Source organism: Mesoplodon mirus (genome assembly GCF_964341445.2).
Source record: "Mesoplodon mirus genome assembly, chromosome: 17".
In the NCBI taxonomy this organism is placed as follows: domain Eukaryota; kingdom Metazoa; phylum Chordata; class Mammalia; order Artiodactyla; family Ziphiidae; genus Mesoplodon; species Mesoplodon mirus.
In genome coordinates, this window is record NC_138993.1 from 67,092,084 (window position 1) to 67,116,147 (window position 24,064).

Sequence of the window (24,064 nt, forward strand, 5' to 3'; positions counted from 1 at the left end):
GATTAGGGCCCATCCTAATGACCTCATTTTAACTTGATTATCTCTATAAAGACACTATCTCCAAATAAGGTCAAATTCTAAGGTACAGGGGTTAGGACTTCAACATGAATTTTTTGGGGAAAGAATTCAGCCCATAATGCTTGCCCCCCCATCTCCTGGTTTGGACAACAGCCCCTGCAGAGGCCCACGATGCTAGGAGGCCCCGGGCATCCAGGCTGGCAAGGGCATATCCACCCTTCTTCAGCCAGCAGCTGACTGGGTCAGACAAATCTCAACTAGAACCCCAGCTCCACCATTTACTATGACCTTGGCCATTTCCTCCATTTCTCTGAGGTTTGGTTTCTTCACATAAAACCACCTCCTACCTAACAGGATCATTATGAGAAATAAGAGTAACAATGTCTGTGAAGTGCTGGCACCTGGGAGGAATCTGTGAGGTGAGGCCAAGGCTGATACTTAAGCAAATTGCCAGCTTTAGCTGGGAGACGCCAGGCCTGTCCTATCTCTGAGCTGCCAGGTCAGTCACACCCAGAGGAAAGGCTTCCCCGGGAGAGTCTCTGGGCCTCCTCTCTGAGGGACACATCTTCCTCCTCTGAGCATCTTTCAGAGCTCAGCTCAATACCTTGTGTCCAAAGAAAGAAGTTCTTTCTCAACTTCCGTCATGCCTGGTGACCTCAACAACCTAATGATGGGTCGGGCCTTGATTCAGGGGTTATGCTGCTCCAGTTTCTAAGGTTTAGCAACTCAGCCTCATTTCTTCACCTGTGGTTCCCTTTACAAAGCACAGATTATACACGTGGGGGTTAATTTTGTGTGTCAAGTTGACTGGGCCATGGGGTGCCCAGATATTTGGCCAAACATTATTCTGGGTGTTTCTCTAAGGGTGTTTTTGGATGAGGTTAACACTTAAGTCAGTAGACTGAGTCAAACAGGTTGCTTTCCCTAATGTGATGGGCTTCGCCCAATCAGCTGAAGGCCGGAACAGTACAAAAGGCAGATCCTCCCCAGAGTAAGAGAGCGCTCTTCCTGCCTGACAGCCTTTGAACGAAACATCGGCTTTTTTTCCTGCCTTTGGACTCAAAATGAAACATCGGCTCTTCCTGTGTCTCTAGCCTGCTGGGCTTCAGACTAGAACTACACCATTGGCTCTTCCTGCGTCTCCTGCTTCTGACTCACTTCACCCTACAGATCTTGGGAATTGCTGGCTTCCATAACTGTGTGAGCCAGTTCCTTAAAATAAATCTTTACACACACAAACACACACCCCACACACGTGTGCATGCACACACACATGCATGCACACACTCACACACGTCTTAGTGGTTCTGTTTCTCTGGAGAACCCTAATAAAAGAGGTAAATCCCAGGTGACTAACACCAGCATACTAGTAGATGTCACCACCCAAATCCCAACCAGTGGGTCTACGTTCCAGCAAACTCTAATTGACACTGACTTCAAGGAACCATTGTAACCATTGTTCTCACTTTTCCAAACAAGAGGAGGGCATTCCTTTTCTGCCTTGAAGGTCCCCCCTTTAATATGCATATCACCCCCACCTGAGGTAGGAGGTGTTATGGCTTTATGCCTGCCTTGTGGAGGGAGCGACAGAGTGAAAAATAAGTTTGCTCAAGTCATGTGTGGACACGGAAGGAGCAAGCTCCAGACTGGTGCCAAGCCTGTTGCTCAATGTCTGTGCAGCGTGACACACCCCGGACACTTGCCGGATGACATGCAGCCTCATCCATACACAGGCTCAGCCCATCTGGGAGTAGCAGTGACCCTCCTCTCCCAGGGTTATCTGCCCAGGTGGAGGAGGTGACCACTGCATCTGTGCTCCCAGCTGGAGTCTCGACAAGCATACTGGAGCCACTGCTCCACACAGAACAGGGAGAAAAGGCAGGACAGAGGATGGGTCTTGTAGGGTCTAACGGAGGATCCCCAGAGTGCCTTTTGTGGAACACTGGTCCTGGGACAGGCTTTAGAGAAGCAAAATGGATTGCCTCCATGAATTAATTTGGGGAAATGCCCCTTAGGAGAGACCTATCTTGGAAGCAAAGTCCATAAAGAAGACTCTGAGAAGTACCATAGGAAGAGCTTGCTTAACTTTGCCTTACTATACCCATAAATTTTTAATTTTGTTTCCCCATAATACCAATTAACATTCCACATCCTTTGGAATCAGTAATGTTCTACAGGACATGTGCAGGAAAACACGGGTCCAAACAATTATTGAGCAAGAATTAATACCGAATTTTCTCCTCTTTCCTCATTTGGGCTGTCTTGATTTAAAAAAAAAAAAATGTGGTATTTACTCTGAGCTTACTCAGAGCCAATTAAGTAGTTAACTCCTTAACTCCTGTAATCCTCAGGGCCACAGGAGGTGTTGGGAACCATTAGCATCCCCATTTAACAGATGAGGAGACCGAGGCAAAAAAGTTAAGAAACTTGCCCACTGTCAGACAGCTAGTAAGTGTAGACTGAATTAAGATACAATTCACCTCCGGTGGCTTAATTTCCTTGTCTTTTTCTAGTTGCTCAAGTCCAAATAATACCATCCAGCTGTCCCAGGCAGATTCTATAGTCCAAAGTGAACTGTAATTGGAACATTTGTCAGAAAACTTTCAAATACAACCACGAATCCAAGAAAGATGCTAAGCTTTAAAGGAGACAAAATAATGAGCTGTGCCCTTGACCTCGTGTTATTTTTTGGAGAGCAATTTGGGTGAACTGCCACAGTTTTACTTTTCTTTATTCGTTTCTGTACTGCACGGATTTTCTGCAAGGTGCAGCTGTTATCCTTGCAAGTCAGAAAAAATAAAATTACAAAGTGCCCTGGGGTCCAGGCGGTAGTCAGAGGGGAGGTGGACATGGGGGAGGACAAAGGGGATGGTCTGCCAAAAGGAGGCGGTTCTGTCCAAACTCTGGGGGCTGCACTGCTGTTCCGGCCTGTGCTAGAGTTTTCTAGAACAGAAGACACCTCTGTCTCCTGGGGTGACATCCCTGGACAGAGGAGATGGAACTTCCTGACAAATGGCAGAGTCCATCCAATGCCAGCAAGGCCCTACAGAGCACACGGGGACCTCAGGAAGAGAACGTGGCTTTAGGGACTGCATGGTCTCTGGAAGTGGAGGCCATGCAATTTGCTGGTTAGTTCCTAGGGAGCGCTAGTTAAAGCAATACCAGGTGTGTAAGTTTCCCTTTGCTGCTGTAACCAATCACCGTAAACTTGGTGACTTAACACAGACTTATTATCTCACACTTCTGGAAGTCAGAAGTCCGACATCAGTTTCCCTGGGCTAAAGTCAAGGTGTTGGCAGGGCGGGTTCCTTCCAGAGTCTCCAGGAGAGAACTTGTTTCCTTGCCTTTTCCGGCTTCACAAGGCTGCCCACATCCCTTGGCTCGTGGCCCCTTCCTGCATTTTGCAAGCTCATCAGCCCAATCTCTGCTTCTGTCATCACGTCACCTTCTCTGACTCTCACTCCCCCTGCATCCCTCTTACAAGGACCTCTGATTATACCAGCCCACCTGGATAATCCAGGATGGTCTCCCGCTCAGGGGCCATTATTCAGCCCATCACTACAGGGAACAGAGGCTACTGTTCTCTGTGAATACTAAGAAACACAAGTGTTAAAGTACTAAAGATATAACCTTGATCCCATCAGTTGGTGAAGCAGGGAATGGGAAACGACGGGCACGACAGCCAAGGGGATGGCGTGGTTCACAACAGGACTCAAGGCCAAGTTCTCAGGCTCTGTCCCAAGGCTGGCATGACCCAGAGACTTGCTTGGTCATGACTGCACTGAGTTGGTTGCAAACTATACGAGCGCCAAGAGAATGACAAACATGCATCCAAATTCTGCCTGTGCTCATGGGGACTGCCCGCCCCGGACTTGTCACCATGAGGAAATGGTGACAAGGAGAATGGGGACATGGATATAATTATGAAGCAGCCCAGAGTCAGGAAAAGGCAACTTCATCATTTTTCTACCAATGTGAGAACTGCTTTACTTACTGAAACATTTGACAGCATTTGTGTCCCCAACTCAAAGCATAGCCCGGTCACTCTGAGGGTGGAGCTCAAGTGCCACATGCACTCTGCTTGATGCCAGCCACGGTCTTGGCTCAAACAACCCCCCTAAAGGTGACACAGGTCATCCTGGCAGTAGGAGCACCTGGCTGGGCAGGAGACAGGACAGGGCGGGCAGCACGCAGCCTCGGGTATCCCTCAGGCTGCCCTCTCACAGCCTCCCACTTCCTTCCCGTCCCACCCCCTCTTTAACCCCCCGCAACCACTTAACTGCCCTCCATTACTGTAATTTTGTCATTTCAAGAATGTTATGTGAATGGAATCATGCTGTATGTAACTTGGGGATAAGCTCTTTTCGCCCGGCATATTCCCTGGAGAGTCACAGGTGTTGTGCGCACGTGCAGTTCACCCCGTTCTACTGCTGAGTACCATCCACGGCCTGGGTGCACCGCAGTCTGTTGAGAAGCTTCTAGGTTGACCTATTATACAAAAAGCAGCTATAGGGCCTCCCTGGTGGCGCAGTGGTTGAGAGTCCGCCTGCCGATGCAGGGGATACGGGTTCGTGCCCCGGTCTGGGAGGATCCCATATGCCGCGGAGCGGCTGGGCCCGTGAGCCATGGCCGCTGGGCCTGCGCATCCGGAGCCTGTGCTCCGCAACGGGAGAGGCCACAACAGTGAGAGGCCCGTGTACCGCAAAAAAAAAAAAAAAAAAGAAAGAAAAAAAAAAGCAGCTATAAACATTTGTGTAATGGTTTTTGTGTGAATAAGTATTTTCATTTCTCTGGGACAAATACCCAAGAGTGCAATCCCTGGGTCATACGGTAATCACATGCATGGCTCCTTAAGGAACCACCAAACTGGCCAATTTACTTTCCCATCAGCAATTTACAAGTGATTCAGTTTCTCTACACTCTCACCAGCATTTGGTGGTGTCACTATCCTCCCCAGTGAAATGTTTATCCGAGTCTTTGGCACATGTTCTAATTGGATTGATTTTTTTCTGGTGAGTTTTGAGTGTTCTTTATATATTCTAGATATTAGTCCTTTGTCAGATATATTGGTTTGCAAATATTTTCTCCCAGTCTGTAGCTTGTAGTTTCATTCTCTTAACAGAGTCCTCTCAGAGCGAAAGTTTTTACTTTTACTTTTAAAATTCAATTTATCAATTTGTCCTTTTATGGGTCATGCTTTTGTTGTCAAGTCCAGGCTCCCCAGGGGTCTCCACGGGCACCGCAGGGGCAGCGCAGCTGAGAGTCCTGGCTCCCTTCGGGCCTTCTGACCCCACCCTGGCAGGTGTGCTGGACCCGTGCTCCAGCCTAGAGAGGGTGGGAGTCCAGCTCCCCACTTGGCCATTGCTGATGCGGGTGTGGGTCAGGATGCTTTTCCTGTGGTGTTGGCTGGAGTAGTGTCACTGTGGCCTAAAAATTTTCTGTCTTGCTACGCTGCCCTTTTCATTTTCCTCTGGTAGAGAGAGTAGCTTCTGTTTCGTTTATTTATTTTTTTAACGGTGGTTAAATACATATAAAAGTTACCGTTTTAAGGTGTACAGTTCTGTGGCACAAAGTATATTCACACTATTTTGCGACCAGCACCACCATCCAGCCCACAACATTTTCATCGTACCCAGCTGAACCTCTGTACCGATTAAACACTAACTCCCCATTTCCCAACTCCCCAGGCCCTGGCAACCACCCCTCTACTTTCTGTCTGTGTAAATCTGACTGCTCTAGGACCTCATATAAGTGGAACCATGCAAGATTTGTCCTTTTGTGACTAGCTTGTTTCACTGAGCATGTCTTCAAGGTTCATCCATGTCGTAGCACGTGTTAGAATCTTCTTCCTTTTAAAGCAGCATGATATACTGTTGCATTGTTTACCACATTGTTTACCCATCCATTCATCAGTGGACACCTGGGTTGCTTCCATCATTCGGTTATTGTGAACATAGGTGTACAAATGCTATGCTATGAACATAGGTGTACAAATATCTGTTCAAGTACCTACTTTCAATTCTTTTGGGCATATCCTCCAAAGTAGAATTGCTGGATCATACGGTAATTTTATATTTAATTTTTGAGGGACCATCATACCAACTTCCACAAGAGCTGTACAATTTTACATTCCTACCAGCAATGCACAGGTGTCTCAATTTCTTCACATCCTTATCAAAACTTTTTTTTTTTTTGGATAATAGCTATAATAATGAGCATGAAGTGGTATTGATCTTCTTTTGTCTGTGCCTGTAGGTATTTCCGTGTTGCTGAATTCTTCAGCTCCAAGTATGGGATATAAGAGGCATAAAGAAAACTGAGGGACTTCCCTGGTGGTGCAGTGGTTAAGAATCCGCCTGTCAATGCAGGGGACACGGGTTTGAGCCCTGGTCTGGGAGGATCCCACATGCCGCAGAGCAACTAAGCCCGTGCACCACAACTACTGAGCCTGTGCTCTAGAGCCCACGAGCCACAACTACTGAGCCCGTGTGCCACAACTACTGAAGCCTGCGTGCCTAGAGCCCGTGCTCCACAACAAGAGAAGCCACAGCAATGAGAAGCCTGCGCACCGCAACAAAGAGTAGCCCCTGCTCGCCGCAACTAGAGAAAGCCCACATGCAGCAAACAAAGATCCAATGCGGCCTAAATAAATAAACATATTAAAAAAGAAAAAAAAAAGCCTTGAACAAAATTTAAAAAAAAACCAAAAAACTGGGGGGCTTACCACTGTTATCATTCTTTGGGTCCCAATGTTGCTGGCTGGTCTGCTTCCTTCACTTTACCTTTCAGAGTCTTCTTATGTTTTGTTTTTTAATGTATAATGTCCAGGGTTTTTAGTTGTATTTAGTGGAAGGGATAGGGAAAAGTTTATCTAGTTTACATAGTAGATATACCATATCAAGAGAACCTTGAATTTCTTTTAACATATAAGTGCCCTCTCCATCTCTTTTTTCTTGAAATTTACTGAAGAAATCAGATCGTTTGTTCTACAGAGCTTCCCACAGAACTGGATTTTGCTGATTGCATTCCCCGTAGTGTCATTTAACATGTTCCTCTGTGTCCTGTATTTCCCAGGGAATTGGTGGTTAGATTTACAGACTTGATCAGATTCAGGCTACAGTTTTTGGCAAGACTCCGTCATAGATGGTGGTGTGTACTTCTATCATGAGGCATGTATCACCTCTTCGTCTTTCTTGGTAATATTAGCTCCTTCAATAGCTGCTAGTCTTTATTTTTCTAGTATCATCATGAACTTAATTATATAATTTTAACCCACTGCTATTATTATTCTTGTTTATGTTCGTCCCATATCTACCTAGAAGGAGCTTCTTGAAATTCTTTTGACAGGGTCTGTGGTGTCTTTGCCAGTCCCATGGAAGTCAGGTATGAGAAGACGCTCCAGATCCACCTTGGACATTTTCTGCCCTAAATCTAGAATCAGCCATTCTCCATGGAGCCTGGATAGTTTTGGTCAGAAAGGTATTTAGAGACCACAATTTGGGCACTTAGAGGTGCTCATTAGCTGCTGGCTTGGTCATTGTTTTTAAGTCTTTTCAGTTAACCAAGTGAGGAAATAAGTGTGTATTTAAGATAAATATATGATGGGTTCAAATTCTTATCTCCATATCAAATTCAGAACTAAAGGGTTTTAATTTAACCTATTTTTGTCTTACAGATGTAACTTCTTTTTCTCCCATGCCAAACACTTGGTTCCTAATGATATCCACATAATCACTCATTTACTTTCTCCAACAGTAAACACACAAGTCTCAGAATGACAATATAATCTCACAAAAACAAAACACCACTTCCACAAAACAATTACTGAAAATGTTTTTTGTTTATTAACCAATCATTTATTTATTTGTTGCTACTATTTTTGTCCTTAGGGTATATGTCACTAGAGATGCACAGTGAAATTCCTGTATTTTAAAGTCATTTGAAATAATTCCTATGTATTTGTGTCATCAACTGTATATGTGGTTATGTTGAGTTATTTCATTTTGCTTTCAATTCTTAGGAATCAAAAATTTATTTTAATAATTTTGTAAATATTCACATGGTTCTAGAGCCAAATCTATGAAGCAAATTATATTTGAACAGGTTAATCTTCTAACTCTGTCCCCTATGTATTATTCCCTCTCTCCCCATATAGGTAAACTTAAAACTTTTCTTTTTTGATTTTTCCCTTCCATCTAAAAAAAACAATTCTCTCTGCTTACTTATCCCTCCTTTCTTAAATAATGGGTAGCACACTATTTGCACTTTTCTCTGTCTTGTGTTTTGTACATATGGTATCTTGAAGATCACTCCAAAGCAGTAAACAGAGATATTAATCCCTTTTTATAGCTACACAGTGGAGTCACTGTGTAGATGTACAATAGTTTATGCAAACAATCCCGTTGATGGAAATCTAAATGTTTTTGAACAGAGTTTCTACACTGAGTAACTCTGACATATGGTTATGTAAATCCCAATGATTATTACTTAAGTCACCTTTTAATTTCACATCCCTACTCTCAACAGCTTTCTCCATGCAAGGGGCTGACTTTATTTATGTATACTACCTAGAGTTAGTTAGTTCCCAGGTGGCAAATATCCCTGATAAAGTCCTGAATAGTGTTTTAATTCCAAAGTTACTTCAAAGAATTTTCCCAAAGGGGGAATAGGGAGTTCTTGTTTAATGAGTACAGAGTTTTTGTTTCGGAATATGAAAAAGTTCTGTAGATAAATGGTGGTGATGGTTGCACAACAATAAGAATGTACTTAATGCCACTGAACTGTACACTTAAAAATGGTTAAAATGGTAAATTTCATGTTATGTATATTTTACCTTAATAAAAAAAAAGAATAAATAAGATCTATGGAAAACATTAAAAAATTTATTGAAAATTAGCAATAAAGATTTCTTAATGTTAAAAAACACAATATTCCCCAATAAACTGCTACTTTAATGTATAACTTTATACCAAAATTAAAATTTTATGCATAAACTAAATGAGGTTTTTAACTGATGTGAATGTGTTTCAGTGCAGGGTCAACAGATGTCTTCATCTTAGAGATGGTTCCTTTCTCCACTGTTGTAATTAGGGAGGGTTGGTCACCTTCCAAGCTGAGTCTTATCTGACATGAAATCTGTACAAACTACTTTCCAAGTTTAACCACAAGGTAGCAAATTAGCTCTTTCTAGATGTATTTATCTTACTGCACGATGACTTGCATTTTATGGCTTCTAAATGAGGCATTTGTGACCAGGAAATCCAGCTCGGCGACAAGGGAGACAAACACTTATACCTATCCCTGCTGGTGTTAGGGAGACTCAAGGTTTATTACACGGGGCTGACATGTCAGAGACGCAAGGCAAACGCAGAGAATCTTCCCAAGCCCTAAGTCTGGATCCACTAATGAATGGGCTGCAGCCTGGTGAGTTGTCGTAACTGCTCACATCTCTTCTTCATGACCTCGTCGCCATCTGTAAAATACAGCCTTGCCCACTGATAGAGAAGTTCCAAAGACACCATAAGATCCTTGGCATCTGGGTGCTCAGGATGTACACAGCATCATGATTTCCTTCCTCAACTGGTTATGAAAAAAGACAGCCTCCAAAACCCTTCAAGTAGGAGAACCAGCTATTTTATCTCTTGTGAAACACTCCTCTTTCTTCCATCTCTGGAACTCTGGGGCTGCGTGGCTCCTCTGCTGGGTCCCTGGGCACACCACAGGCAGGACCAGCACCTGCAGTCTGAGGCATCACTTGACTCGGCTTCAGCGTTTATGATGAGGTAAGGCACAGGCAGTGTGGGCACACCTGGCCACTGATGCACTGCTGGGATAAATGGCCACCTTATCCCAGCGTACTCCCCTTCAAAGCAAGCAGGGAGATGACAAAGATGGAGACCTTGGTAGAGTTGAAGAGGAAAAGACAGAAGTATTAACTTGTCTATGTATGCTTGGGAACAACCAGTAGAATTCAGAGCCAGACTGCAGTGTCACAAAGCATTCATCCACAGCCCCTGGAAGATCTGGCCCCTAGCCCTGCCTCTTGAAATCGGTACCAAGGAAGCTTTGCACAAAGGCAGAGAAACGGGTATAATGATTCCCACGTACCCAGCCTCAGCTTCCACAATTACCAACATTTGTCATCTACCTGCCCTCTTTTTTCCCCCTTAGGTATTTTAAAGCAAATTTCTTTTACCACATTATTTCACCCCCAAATATTTCAATATCCTGCCCCTCTTAGGACTCTCAGACAATAAATACCCAATACTCACTACCGGAAAATCAGCAATGTTATTTTTAATACAGCTGTGGTACAGAATGTTTAATTACAGCAGGGCAGAGATTCTAGTTAAATAAAATTAAAAACCTTTATTTTTCCCAAATATAAAATTACTAAATTAATGTCTGAAAAGAAAATATAACATGGTGAAAGCTTTACATTACACCACTATTCACCACAGGATTTATGATTTACCAATGACATACTCCACCATTTTGGCAAAAGGATGAAATTTTTAAAACAGTTTATAAACCTAACATAGCAAAGACTGTATACATCTCCATATTGCACTTTTTTTATGTACAAGAATAAAACAGTAAAGTCAAGTGTGTTGCATATACTAAGAACACCACAAATCTGTCACAATTAAACTTTATGCGGAAGCTGATGTGAGTATTAAAAATGTAGAAATGTCATACGTGTATGTACACAATGCCAAGACCGTATTAACAAACTCTATGTACATAACAGTATACTGTATTACTTTAAATGTTTAGCATAGTAGTGTTTATTAATACAGGCCTTTGGTTCTAAACTGCTTGACTAGTCTTAAGCTCACATAGTTTCTTAAGCTTTCGTATTTTTTAAATGCAAGTAAATGAGTATAAAAGCACTAAACCTCCGGGTTCACTGGTACAAAAATTACAATGGTCGGTTCCCTTAGGTCATCAAAAACTAGTCACAAAAATAGTTCTTGTATTCAACCTGAATGTGCCACAGGAAAAAAAAAATATTTTCAAGATTTTCCAGCTTAGCCTAGAGGCAAAAGGTTACCCCAGCCTCGATTTCAGTGCTATGTACATTCCAGAATACTTGTTTTCTCCAGGCCGTTTATTTTTAATACTACTCTGTAAGGAAGAATAAAATTTAACTCCAGCTTAAGAGTGTCCGCCACATACCTCTGTTAAGACATAATGAAAATGTTGACTATTGCCAGCAAGGTTTAAAAAAATATGTGTGCCCTCCTACGACCCTGCAGAACATCTGCTATGAAATAATGCGGCTCTTTCTTTCCCTTCTCGCGCGTTCCCCTCAACTGCTCCTTGGGCTCCGCCTCCCCGGGTCTTGCACGTGCCCAGTGAGTAGCTTTGGAGGTCATCCTGAGTTTGCAAATGACAAGGCAAGTCCCCACACGCGGTCCACGAGATGAAGTCACACCACGGAGGACGAGCTGGTCATGCCATGAACCAGCGTGCTTGTTGGAGTCCCACTGATGGCGTTGAAGATGTGAAGGGAATTCGGCAAAAGGCTGGTCTTCTCCTCCAGGGGGCAAATCTCAAGGCACAGAAACACAAGGTTACCCAAGCGTAAACTGCTCCAAATGACACTTCTCACATTTATCATCCAGTGGCCACTGTTACTGTGAGTGGTGGTGCCCTCAGAGAGCTTGGCTTTGGCGGTTTGCAGAGGGAGTGTGTTAGCTCACCTCATAAATGACGTTTTTCAGATCAGGATTTTAAGGAGAAAGTCAAGAACAACACGCTTTGTTTCCTTTCCAGGTTAGTGAGTAGAGAGTCTTCTAACCTCACCAGGTTATAAGGCACCTTGAGGCCTATCCTACACATACTTGATGGGGACACGACCTGGCCTTGTCCCCTGGAAAAGTCTTTTTTAATTGAATCTGGAGCATCGGTGCTCTCTACCAGCTCCTTCTCTTAGGGTCTTACAGATTTCTATCCTGGGAGCAAGAGAGTGGCTGCCTCGCTGACCCTGATCAAGTCTCTTTCACACTCAGTAATGCAGGGAAGAATTCTAAGTGCAAGACTTGAGCTATTGCCAGGTGGAAACTGAGAAGAACATACACACCGATGCCCCTGGAAAATCCAAAAGCAAGTCTACTCCAGGTCATGACTCTTTTTGCTCAAGGGTTCAAAGTTTAATCTTCATAGTTGTTGAGATAATGGCAAGTTCAAGGTGTAGTTTAGAGCACAGCATGGCATTGTGTCCATACAATCTGGGAGTTTATTTTAGTACTCTCAGCCCACAATTTTCTTCCTACTTTCATCTTTTCTAGTGCTAAATGCTGGCACCCACTGATCAAGCTCTCCATCCTGTCTGGAGGCCCCATGGAAAAGACCTTGAGCTTTCTCCAAAAACTTGTTCCCATGAGACCCTCTCTTTCTGCTTAATGATTCACATGTTTATTCAATTTTGTTTGCCTACTTTTCTAAATGCCCAGGAGAGGGCTTCTTTTTGCACGTGCATGGTCATTATGTCAATGTCTGCCGTTGCCCAAACTCAGTAATAACTTTATGTGAGCCAGTTATCAAGATCCAGAGAAATAAAATTAAAAAATGACATTACCATCCCATCTGAACGTGTGAGCATGGAGGAGAAAAAAAAGCAAGTTAAAGCATAGACATTTAAGTTAGTTTCCTACAACAGAATCCTTCTCACTAAATCATCACATGGTATGTTAAGTGACACAAATGGTCTTGGCTTCCATCTTGCGAGAATGAAAGACAGTACCGTAGGGAGGAGACAGAAGCAGTCACGTGCTATCAAGGTGCCAACACTAATCATAACGACTGAGTCCGTGACTCAGAAGAAGTCACCGTGGCTGACGGAGAAGCAACAGGAGATGGCCTTTGAGGTTTACTCAGTTCCCTGGGCAGCTGTCCCCCCTGATGACCGCTGAGCCCACATATGTAATCCTACCAAAAGGAATTCATACAGGAAGACGATAGTAGCAGTGGAATCAGGAAAGCTGCCCACAATGACAAGGAATAAAGAAGTAGCCTTGAGGAACCCACGAGGGCACCCAGGTCAGCTGAAAACAGTAAAAAACTGAACGACCTTATCTTTTTAAATGGTGAAAGACACTTACTACAACAGAGAATTCCTTAAGCCAGGCTGGTAAACCCTGTTCTTCCAAAGGATTGGGTGAATAAAGACACGTCCAGGACGGGCACTGGTATTTTTTTTTAGTGTGAGGTGTTTTGAGCTAGATTAAGTGATACACAGGAGGACGGCGCTGGTCTCCTCTGGTCATATTAGACAATGACGGGTGAGCACAACGTCAGCGGCTCCCCAGGTACCCACGGTTCGGTGGTGGCAGCAGTGCAGCACGCTACACTACCCTTCAGAGAGCAAAATTCTGGAAGGATGCCAGAGGGTCTAGGCCATCACTGGGGGCACTCGAGACGCCAACTGATGCGTGCTCCCTAAAAACGAGCAGCACTCCAGAGTGGCACCTACCTGCTCATGCATGATTTCAGAGAGCTCTTTTGTCATTTCCCTGTAGTTGGCCTTCATTTCCTCCTGATACTCTAACTGGTCCTCTTTGATCAGCCGTTCATTGACCGCTAAGGCTTGACCGCAAGCTTCCACAAATTGCCTGGAATGGTGTGGGAGAGGGAAATCAAGGCATGTACAGAACAAAGGATGAGTCCAACTGGTAGGATCTCTTTCTGGAGTGAGCACAGAAATGATCAAGACTTGAAGAGAAAGAGACATTTCCCGTGTGCTTTACCTGAAAACCTCTTTCAGCAACTTCACTTTATTGTCAGGATATCGTTTTGTGTTTGTGTCGTCTAAGAAAGCTCGGGCATATGCTAGTGGACCAGCGTTGACCTAGATAAAGAACCAAGATCTTAAATTACATCGGGAAGAAAATACCAGTTATCATCAATTTAGCTTCAGTTGGCATTTGCTAAAAATGCTGCTTGAGTGAGTTAGTCATGACCCCTGCCCTCCAGGACTTAGGACCCCAAAGAGGAAACCATGAATAAAGCTCATGATGTTATAAGCGATTTGATTTTATCATCTCAGCCATCCTTAGGGCACTTGTGATGATGGTTCATTTTATGTAGGAAGAACCAATGCTTGGAAAACTTAAGGACCCGTTCAAGGTCGAATAGCCAATAAGCAGAACACCTGAGATCAGAGCCCAAGTCTTCCAACTGGTATTTGTGCTACATGACACTAAACTAAGAGGCCAATCTGGTGAGTGCAATGAAAACTGAAAAATTAAGCATATGAACCAGCTTTAAAAAACCAACTGTTCACCTCATGGAATTGTGTAGCTAGCCATGGGCAAGCTGATCTGCTATCCTCACATGAACTAACCATTCAGGTGGGCTGGAAAGACAAAGATTTGGGGCATTTAGCAACAGGATGAGTGAACCAGAGCCCTGCATGCCTCCTTTAATTCACCAAGAAGAGTTCGCTGAGGTTGTGTAAGTCAGGAAACGTGGGAGTGTTGAGAGAAAGAAGGTTAGACACACTGGATGGGAAGGAGAAAGTTCCAGGCACCTGAGACATCTTGGGGAAGGTCCTGACCATGTGATTAGTGCATGATTTTTCCTGGGAGGTCTGGTGGACTTGGAAGGTAAGTAGGGAGGGCCGTCTGTCTCGTCTGTGGCTGTCGGTGAAGGGGATGGGCCGTGGTCCTGGTCCACAGTGTACAGGACTTGCACAGTAACTGAGCCAAGAGAATTCACACCAGAGGTGAGGAGATGGGGGGCACAGACATTAGAGGTGGGGCCCTCTGAGACAGGGACAACTAGCGAACCCTCGGTGATGACTGGATATGATTACTGGATATGTGTGGAGAGCTATGTTAACAACCTAAAGGTAGCCCAAATGAAAGATTATCCAAAACGATACGTATGTTCAGTTTTAAGAAGATGCAGAAGGGAAGCTGATGAGACTTCATAAAGTCCAGCATGACAAGATCTTGGAGTAGAGTGCAGAATCACGGAGCCACCTGATGGCTCTGTCCTGTACAACAGCAACCCCAGAGGCTCTTGGTGGAAAAATTAAAGAAACACACAAATAAAACAATAAAGTTCATTTCCCCTGACTCCAGCTTTGTTGTTACCCTGGAGGGTGCACGTGTATAAACTTAATCTCCTCATTTCATCATGGAATTCTTTGCTTTTAAAGATGATCGGGCATTTATAAAACTCTAAGGTCACTCCTAGAGACTGTCATATGGAGTGAAGTAAGTCAGAAAGAGAAAAACAAATATCGTATATTAACACCTATATGTGGAATCTAGAAAAATGGTACAGATGAACCGGTTTGCAGGGCAGAAATAGAGACACAGATGTAGAGAACAAACATATGGATACCAAGTGGGGAAAGTGGGGCGGGTGGTGGTGGTGGTGGGATGAACTGGGAGATTGGGATTGACATGTATACACTAATATGCATAAAATAGATAACTAGTAAGAACCTGCTGTATTAAAAAAAAAAAACCCTCAAGGTCACTATCAAATGGCAGGGCACATTTTGCCCTTTAGAAGGCTAGACCCGTCCAGCCCCATCCCTTACTGGCACACACACCCTTCCACTGGCCTTAGATAGAGGCTGGATGTTCCCAGGCCAGGTTTTGTTTTAAGCTGCAGAAAATTTTGGCCTCTGGCCTATTATCTAATCAATCATGTGGCTGGAATATTTATCATATTCGCTTGATAAATTATTTTGGCACATTAGTCTTTTGGGCCGTAAGGGAAGAGGCTGAAAACATCTGTGAAAACTTTTGCAGTGAATGACATTTAGAAAAATGTTAGGTAACAGCTCAGCGTGGATCTGATAAAAAGTTGACAAAAACTAACTTCAGGAAATGAAACCATTGTATTACAATCTATAGGTAACTTTCATAAACACACCCTTCCAGAAAGAGAAAATAATTGGATATGGGAATATATACATATACATAAAGCAGATGCTAGAATTATTTATACACATTTAAAAACATCAATAAAGCAAGAGGCATGCTGGTCCCTGGAGGGAGTGATTTAACATCTAGTAATTTCTTAGGAAATCATATACGTAAAATACCTGAAAAAAAAAACCCCTATGGTTGAAGTGCACTATACAAACATAAAGGTGCATATATCATAAGTGCTTAGCTTGATAAATTTTCACAAACTGAACATATCTGTGTAATCAGCACCTAGATTCAGGATGACTTTGTCCATAAATGGTACACATCACTTGAACAGCTATAGGAAAAAAAATGTCTTGACCCCTATATGCTACCACATACAAAAACCAATTCAGATTGATTGCACACCTACACAGGAATATAAACAAAGAATACATAGAATGTCTCTGACACAGATTTCTTAAAGAGGACACACAAATAAAGGAAAAATTGATTAGCTGGGCTCTATTAAAATGAATAATTTTGTTAATAAAAGATACCATTAAGAGAGTGAAACTTAATGTACTTTTTCAGGTGCAATTTTCATAGAAACCAGAAAACAATAGTTTTATAAGAAAACCTATAGCTATCCACACTTCTTTATATTTAAAAGAGTCTTTATGCTTCCAATTAGGCACCCAGAATTCCTCAAATTACTGAAAAACCAGGTTGTATGGAGAGCCATCTCCTACTCCTGGCAGACAACTTGGTGAGAATGACACTCTTGTAGCCCCAAGGCTACTGCCCCTCTGGTGTCAGGAGAAACTGCACAAATATTGAAGGGAGGTAACGGGGATCACCTGATAAAGCCAGGGATCTACACTGCACCTTGCTGGTGTGAACGACCTAAAATTTCCCAAGGTCTAAGGATCTGTTCTCTGTTGCCCTGTGGTTTGCTTGGTCCAGCGCCCAGCTCACCTGGACGCTCACACTGCCCTGGAGTTTGAGCTGCAGTTTGATCATGTCCACTTCGGCCGAGGAGCACAGCTGCCGGAGCTCAGCCACCTTCTTACTCATCTCATCAATGGCCACCTCGATGGGGTTCAGGTCCGTGTGGTGCTGGTACATGACGGGGATCCGCTTCTTCACGTAAGGGAAGCAGTGTATGGCTGTGGAGGAACACGGCCTAGAATGAGTCCACAGCTTGCACGTGCTTCACTAGTACTGAGGTAGAAGTGATCATTACTCCCATTCTACAGATGAGGAACCCAGAGCTTGCCTAGGTCACATGCCAGTATTTCGTGGAACCAGAATACTGTCCTCGTTTATCGTTGTGCATGACAGGCATCACATAACGTCAAGAGAGTTGGGTTCTTGTCAACTTTAATATGAGAAGTTTGTCTTTGAAGAAATCACTTTATCATTCCCTGCTCAATTTTCTTGCCCATAAATGCACTACTTCCTTGGAAATTATGAGAGCTGAATGAGCTAGTAGGTATAAGATGGCTTTGCAAATATAGAAAAGACTAAATAAACAGCTCTGAGATATCATATAATAAATTAAGTCCAGAAAACAGTTCCATAGAAATATGCTTGAGCCATAGAACAACTTTGAATCACATGCTTAAGTTTGTACAGCCAGAGAAATCAATGAAAAATAACATGAGAATATATTTCCAAGCAAAGTATTTTATGAAGCAGAAATTCACAAACTCTTTGAGTTGCATAATAAAGATATTTTAAAACTTTTAAATGATTCAAAAACATTAAATAAAAATATTTAATTTTTCTCACTTTTTTTTTTTTTACCAAAAAAGGTGCCACTTGATATTGTTTTCCTTTCTTATAATAAGACACCTGAACATATCAACACCAAAGAGTTCATTTAAAGAAGAACAGAAAGGTTTTCCTGGAGGCACAGTGGTTAAGAATCTGCCTACCAACGCAGGGTACATGGGCTCGAGCCCTGGTCCAGGAAGACCCCACATGCCGCGGAGCAACTAAGCCCGTGCGCCACAACTACTGAGCCTGAGCTCTAGAGCCTGCGAGCCACAACTACTGAGCCCGTGCACCTGGAGCCCATGCTCCACAAGAGAAGCCACCACAATGAGAAGCCTGCATACCGCAAGAAAGACCCAATGCAGCCAAAAATAAATACATAAAATAAATTTATAAAAAAAAAAGAACAGAAAAATAACTGGTTCCAATTCGGTACTGTTCTACATTTCTACCTTATTGCTTGTATGGTACATGGAAAAATCTATAATATTCTTATTTAATATATATTTATGAATAGACAGGTAGATATATGTTTAAAAGCTTATTTTATTTTTTAACAAGCTAAAGTAAGATGGAAGTGTTATGTTTGGATTCTTTACTATTTACTAAGTGGCTGGGGAGGGTTTACTCAAAAAGGACTGATCACAAAATGAGAAAGCCCAGCTCCCTGCAAAACACAGAGTTCCCTCGGGTTACCCAGAGTCTGAACAAGACTGGAAAAGACATTCAACGTGTTGCTACTTTGTTTGTCACACACTTACAGGCCTGTTCTAGTCGCTACATGTTTTATCAATCTAAGGCCAAGGGTCTGTGTCTACTATTTCTTCTGTGTTCCTTGTGGACACAGAGTTTTTAAGTGGCAACCCTGGGATTGATACGTCCTCTTCGGACTGAAGACTCCTTTGATACGTGACAAGAACTAGATGCTGCTGTTTATCAGCCAGGGAGACAGAACACGGTCCTCTGGCCAGAGGTGAACTCGCATGTGATAGACTGACACGCTTTACAGAGGGGAGGGCCACTGCATCCTCACTTGTCAGGACACACGTTTCATGAGGCTAACAGCCATGTCCAAACACACGTGATTAGCGTTATCACAGTGTTTTTGAGTGCCACAGTGCGGTAGTGCCATTATTTCAGAGAGAAAAACCAACTCCAACGATGTCTGTGAGATGTCCACGTTACGCTGATTTCGCTCAGCCAAATAAGTCCTGAGTCACTGCTGCTTACGATGCTTAACTGGAGAGTAAAAGAGGCAAAGGAGGGATGTAATGATACAGGAAACTCTGGTCTGTGCGTGAGCCTCCCCGGTCCACACAATCTGGGACTGCCCCGGCCCCTGCCTTCCTTGCTGGCCTCATCTCTCCTCTCACTGGGGCTCACTCAGCTCCAGCCACGCCTGCCTGCCGGTCGTGCCCTAAATGTGCCAGGCACAGGGACCCCTGCCACTGGCCTCTGCCCTGACGGCGCCTTCTCCATCCAGACATGTGCAGGGCCCACTCCCTCAACTCCTTCAAGTCTGGACTGTCAGTGAAACCTACCCTGGCCACGCCATTAAACTGCAGCCCCCCTGCCCCCAACCCCACAATCCCAACCCCCTTTGCTTTTGTCCAGAACATGTATTACCTTCCAACACAGAACCATTTACCCATTATATTTACTGTTTATCATCTGCCTCCTCCTGCTAGAGTCTAAGCTGCACAAGCCAGAGAGCTTTGTTTTGTTGATAAGCCAAGTTGGAACACTGCCTGTGCTCAAAGAATTTAGCTGAACTGAAGAATGTGTTACTGCCCAAATGGCTAAATGAAAGAGCAAACTGGCCTGGAAGGTAGAAAATTAGGTGGTGGACTGAGTGAGCCACCGTGCTACTAATCAATGGCCCACACCAGGGATCTGCAGCCCTTCAGGCAGGAGGACGAGGAAGAGACGGGGAGAAGCGCGGGTGGGTGTACGGGCTGGCTGGACTGAACAAAGGGTGAGGGGCGGGAGGATACTTCCAACCTGAGTAGGAGTCTGGACATGATTTGGAAGACTTTGGAACAGTGACCGGGAAGAAACTCCATGGAATGAGTTCCACGAAATCAGGAACAGAGGGGATCACGTAGGGAGGCAGGCCCAGAAATTTACACCAAGGGGGCCTGGAGGGCAATCATTGGATTTTTCAAATGATTCCATAACTGCAGCTAACTGACTAAACCATTCAGGAAAGTGAGCCAGTCTGGGCTCAGAGGGCAGGGAGGGCAGGGCGGGGTTCCCCGACAACTTAGAAGGCCAAAGGTCAGCTCTGAAGCAATGCAGTGGAAGAAAAACCTAAGGGATTAATAACACAAGGGAAAACTCTCAAATTCAAAGTCTTCAGAATATCCTGGTCTGTGTGTCTTTTTGTTTGTTTGTTTGTTTGTTTGTTTGTTTTTTGTGGTACGCGGGCCTCTCATCGCTGTGGCCTCTCCCGCTGCGGAGCACAGGCTCCGGACGCACAGGCTCAGCGGCCGTGGCTTACGGGCCCAGCCGCTCCGCGGCATGTGGGATCTTCCCGGACCGGGGCACGAACCCGTGTCCCCTGCATCGGCAGGCGGGCTCTCAACCACTGCGCCACCAGGGAAGCCCTGTGTGTCTTTAACTGAAGGTTGATGTAGTTTATAGGCTCTTAATAGCATTTTTTATAACCCCTTCTCTAAATCTTTACACTACCCAGTAGTTATCCTCCAGAAATTCTGGGAATCTTTCAGGGCAAACACTGCGCCCCCTTTTGGTGCTGTGTTGTGTTATAATCTCCTTTCACTCCTCAGCAACCTCAAAAGGCAAGGAGCTCAATGGTGGGTGAGATGTAGCAAAATGAAGTACATTCTTTCCCCACCTGGGCATAATTTACAAAATTCTTTGACACCAGATGGATAGTACAAATCTCTTTTTACAGATGAAAAACTAAGGTGCAGAGAGGTTAAGTGACCTGCCCAAGGTCACACAGTGAGGATGTGACTGGGTCTACAGGACCCAGGCCCAGGCTCTGGACTGCCCATACCTTCTCAAGGTGGTTATTTCCCAAGCCAACAGCCCCTGTGTCTACTTTGCCTCTCTCTGCAGTGGGGTTACTCTTTGTCCCCTCTACTCTGGCAGGTACAGAGCTTTGCTCTAGCCCGTTATCTAATCTAAAATATTTCTGTGACAAAACGGGAAACTGGCCAGGAAAGTGCCTCATGGTAACTGTTTATGAATCAGTATGCTACCTGAGCAGAATGATCATAATAAAAAATCCTGACCTTGACTCATCAGTGAGCTAGGTTTATTTAAATCAGCAGTTCTCAAACTTGAGTGGCATCAGAATCACCTGGAAGGCTTGCTTAAACACAACCTTCTGGGCCCCACCCCAAGAGTCCTCGATTCAGAAGGTCTGGGTGGAGCCCAAGAGTCTGCATTTCTAACAAGTTCCCAGGTGATGCTGATGCTGCTGATGTTTCCAGGAACAACCTTTGATAAGCACTGATTTGAGGTCATCACAGCTGTAGAGATAAACGTGGTAAGCTGGTAATTCTCATCAAATGACTCCACCTAGAAATGCAGTTATTTTGCTTAGTAAGAATTTGCTGCTGTGTCCATTAGAAAAACAATTCATTTACCTATGGGGAGGGGCTAACGTTTTAGAGGCCAATATTGTTTGTGCCTTACATGTTATCTTATTATTCTAAAAGCAGGAGCAGAGACTCCTTCTTTAAGAATGTAGGGTTTTGGGGGTTCTTTTTGTGTTTTAATTTTTATCTCAGTTCCCTCATAAGAACGGTGAAAAATCCTGTGCAATATGCTGTTCTGAGCTATTTCATAATGAACCATATTCTTTCCTTGGTAACAGCTTTACTGAGACATAAATCACACACCACACAATTCACCCACTTAAAGTGTACTGTCCACTGGCGAGGGTGGAGCCTCACCTGAAACACGCCACCCTCACAGCGCTCCTTTCACTATTACAATGATCCCTGTTCCCGCCCAGGAGGAACACCTGACAGCATCGATTGCTGGACAAGCAGCGGGTGCTTCCCAGGTTCGACTTAAGTGAAAAACGTGCTTCAATAGCAGATATAGACACAACTGGCATTCTCAATAGCCTCCTCACCAACTTTTTTTTAAGTCAAGAAAGCGTTTTATTTCAGGTTACCCGTCATTTGCTGACCCTAACCCTAAGAGTGATGGAGTCAAGCTCCCCTAAAGAAGGTAGAAATCACTCACAAGATGACTCTACACTTGTCAGGAACAGGGAGATAATGCACAGCATAGTTCTGGGGGTGGGTGATCAATGGCTAAGCAGTGCCAAAGGATCCATTAAAACTCTGGCACAGCTGAATGGGCAGCCTGTGAATGCAGTGAGCTTCCTGGTACTGGAGGTGCCCAAGCTGAAGGTGGACAGCCACTCAGAGACTAGGTGGGTGGGGTCCAGCCTCATGTCCCATTTATTCACCCCACCTAGAATCTCTGAGCAGGCTCATGCTGGTGTGTAAGGGGTCTCTTCCCATGACGCAGATGCAGCACTGTGTGCGGGGGTTCTTGACCCGGGGGGGGGCCACGGGTCTAGAGAGTCTGCAAATCCCTTGAAATTGTGTGCAAAAGCATTCTGAGCTGTTTTCACCAGATTCTAAAAAGGGTAAGTTACCTGACATTGGATATGAACTTCTGGTCTGGTGGAAGACTAAAATACAAACAGGTAAATAGAAAAATGTCATGAGTATTCGAAAGCAAGCATTAGATCCACGTTAAGCTGAAATGGATATGTAAGTAAAGTTAACTAAGCTCGAAGGGCCCTTCCGATTCTAGACGCTTCTGGACCCCTTCTGGAGGGCTCTTTCTCTTGACATCTGGCCTGATGCCTGGGTATGACTCTTCAAGAAAGGGGCCAGGAGGACTGTACCGGTCAGTATGGTGCGCCGCTTGCACTGCTCTTCGACGCCTCCCTGCCTCTTCCCAGCCTGGGTGAAGGGCATCTCAAACATGAAGCGGCGAATGTTGTGAGATCTTTCAAACTCCGTTTTTCTTTCTTGCAATTCCTTCTCATCAAAGAATGGGATCACATGAGTCACCTGGATATATGCATACTTGGAATCCAGATCCTTCGGGTTGACCTTTAAATGCAAAAAGGAAATGGAATATTGCCATTGCTGTTGAAAGGACTCCTCCAAAGCATGCCGAAGCTGTGGTTTTCCACTTCGTATTAGTAAACGTTTGGGGAAATTTCAGAAAAGTTTGAAAAAAAATAGTACAACGAACACCCACATACCCACCACTGAGAACAATTGCTAATACTTTGCTATATTTGTGTCTATTCACACACACACGTATATGTAGACTTTTTTTTTAGCTGAAGCGTTTCAAAGTAAGTGGTTCACATCATGACACTTGAGCCAGCATCTCCTAAACATGAGGATATTCTCCTCCATAACCACAATACATCATCATATGTAACAAAATTAACACCAATTTCCTAATAGTGCCAAATATACCAAGTTGAGATGAATTTCTCAAATGTCCCAGAATATTATTTATGGCTATTTGTGTTTGAACCAGAATCTAATCAATGATTGCATTTTACATCTAGTTTTGTCTCCTTAGTCCTGTTTAATCTAGACTATTTTTTTTCCATGACATTGACTTTTTTGAAGACATCATGCTAGTTTTTGTGTGGAATGACTCCCCGTCTGGATTCCTCTGATTATTTTCTAAGCCGTATTTTTACATATTTGGCTTAGAGACAAACATGTTTACTTTACTAATAATGTTTAAAGCCTAGGCCCCCAAATCATAATTAATCTGTAGATAGATTAGATATAAACAGATGTAGATGAATTAATTTAATACAGGTACAGACTAATCTAAGACTGCTCAGATTATAAATTTAGTTCCTGACAGACTCAGCACATGAATGCTTTTAAAACTACACGGCTAGACCTCGTGGTGCTCTAACTTCTGTGACATGCTAGAAAATGAAACATAGGCACTTTCCATACAAAAACAAAAGTTAATTTATTAGGGAGACAAATCAACTTTGCACATATTGGTTTTAAGCTTCTAGAGCAATAAAAGGGGACATGAAAGAAATGACCATACAGAGAATTTGGAGACGATCCTGGAATGAGGGCAAACAACTGAGATCAAGATGGGTTTACTGGTCCCAAATGATCATGCACCCTTGTTCTCTTAACAGAGACGTGTGTGAAGAAACATGAAAAACAGATGTGCAAGTGCCTTAAACTCTAGAAGTTCAGAAAATACATAGTCATGAGTTATTTTTCTTTTAGAAGGGGCCATCTGGCCAATCACTATAATTGTATTCAAACCTCTTAGACTTAACTTTCTTTAGCAGAAACAATTTGAAAGCAGAGGAAATGACCATTCTTGCCTATTTTTCC

General features: G+C 43.7%; 1 protein-coding gene across 7 annotated transcripts in view; it reads right to left on the reverse strand.

Annotated features, from left to right (window-relative positions):
* Nucleotides 1–8,554: 8,554 nt before the first annotated feature.
* DOCK9 (dedicator of cytokinesis 9) overlaps nucleotides 8,555–24,064 on the reverse strand; it is a 288,455-nt gene continuing 272,945 nt past the window's right edge. For 6 of the 7 annotated variants that reach the window (XM_082602537.1, XM_082602535.1, XM_082602536.1 and 3 more), the window contains 5 exons: nucleotides 22,570–22,780; nucleotides 16,869–17,059; nucleotides 13,770–13,870; nucleotides 13,496–13,634; nucleotides 10,290–11,572 (listed from right to left, as the gene is read on the reverse strand). In XM_082602537.1, the coding sequence (XP_082458663.1) occupies nucleotides 11,450–11,572; nucleotides 13,496–13,634; nucleotides 13,770–13,870; nucleotides 16,869–17,059; nucleotides 22,570–22,780 (765 nt within the window). In that variant the 3' untranslated portion in view covers nucleotides 10,290–11,449. Of the gene's footprint in view, nucleotides 9,917–10,289; nucleotides 11,573–13,495; nucleotides 13,635–13,769; nucleotides 13,871–16,868; nucleotides 17,060–22,569; nucleotides 22,781–24,064 lie in introns of those variants that run through there. The other variant, XM_082602533.1, reaches the window with a different exon arrangement.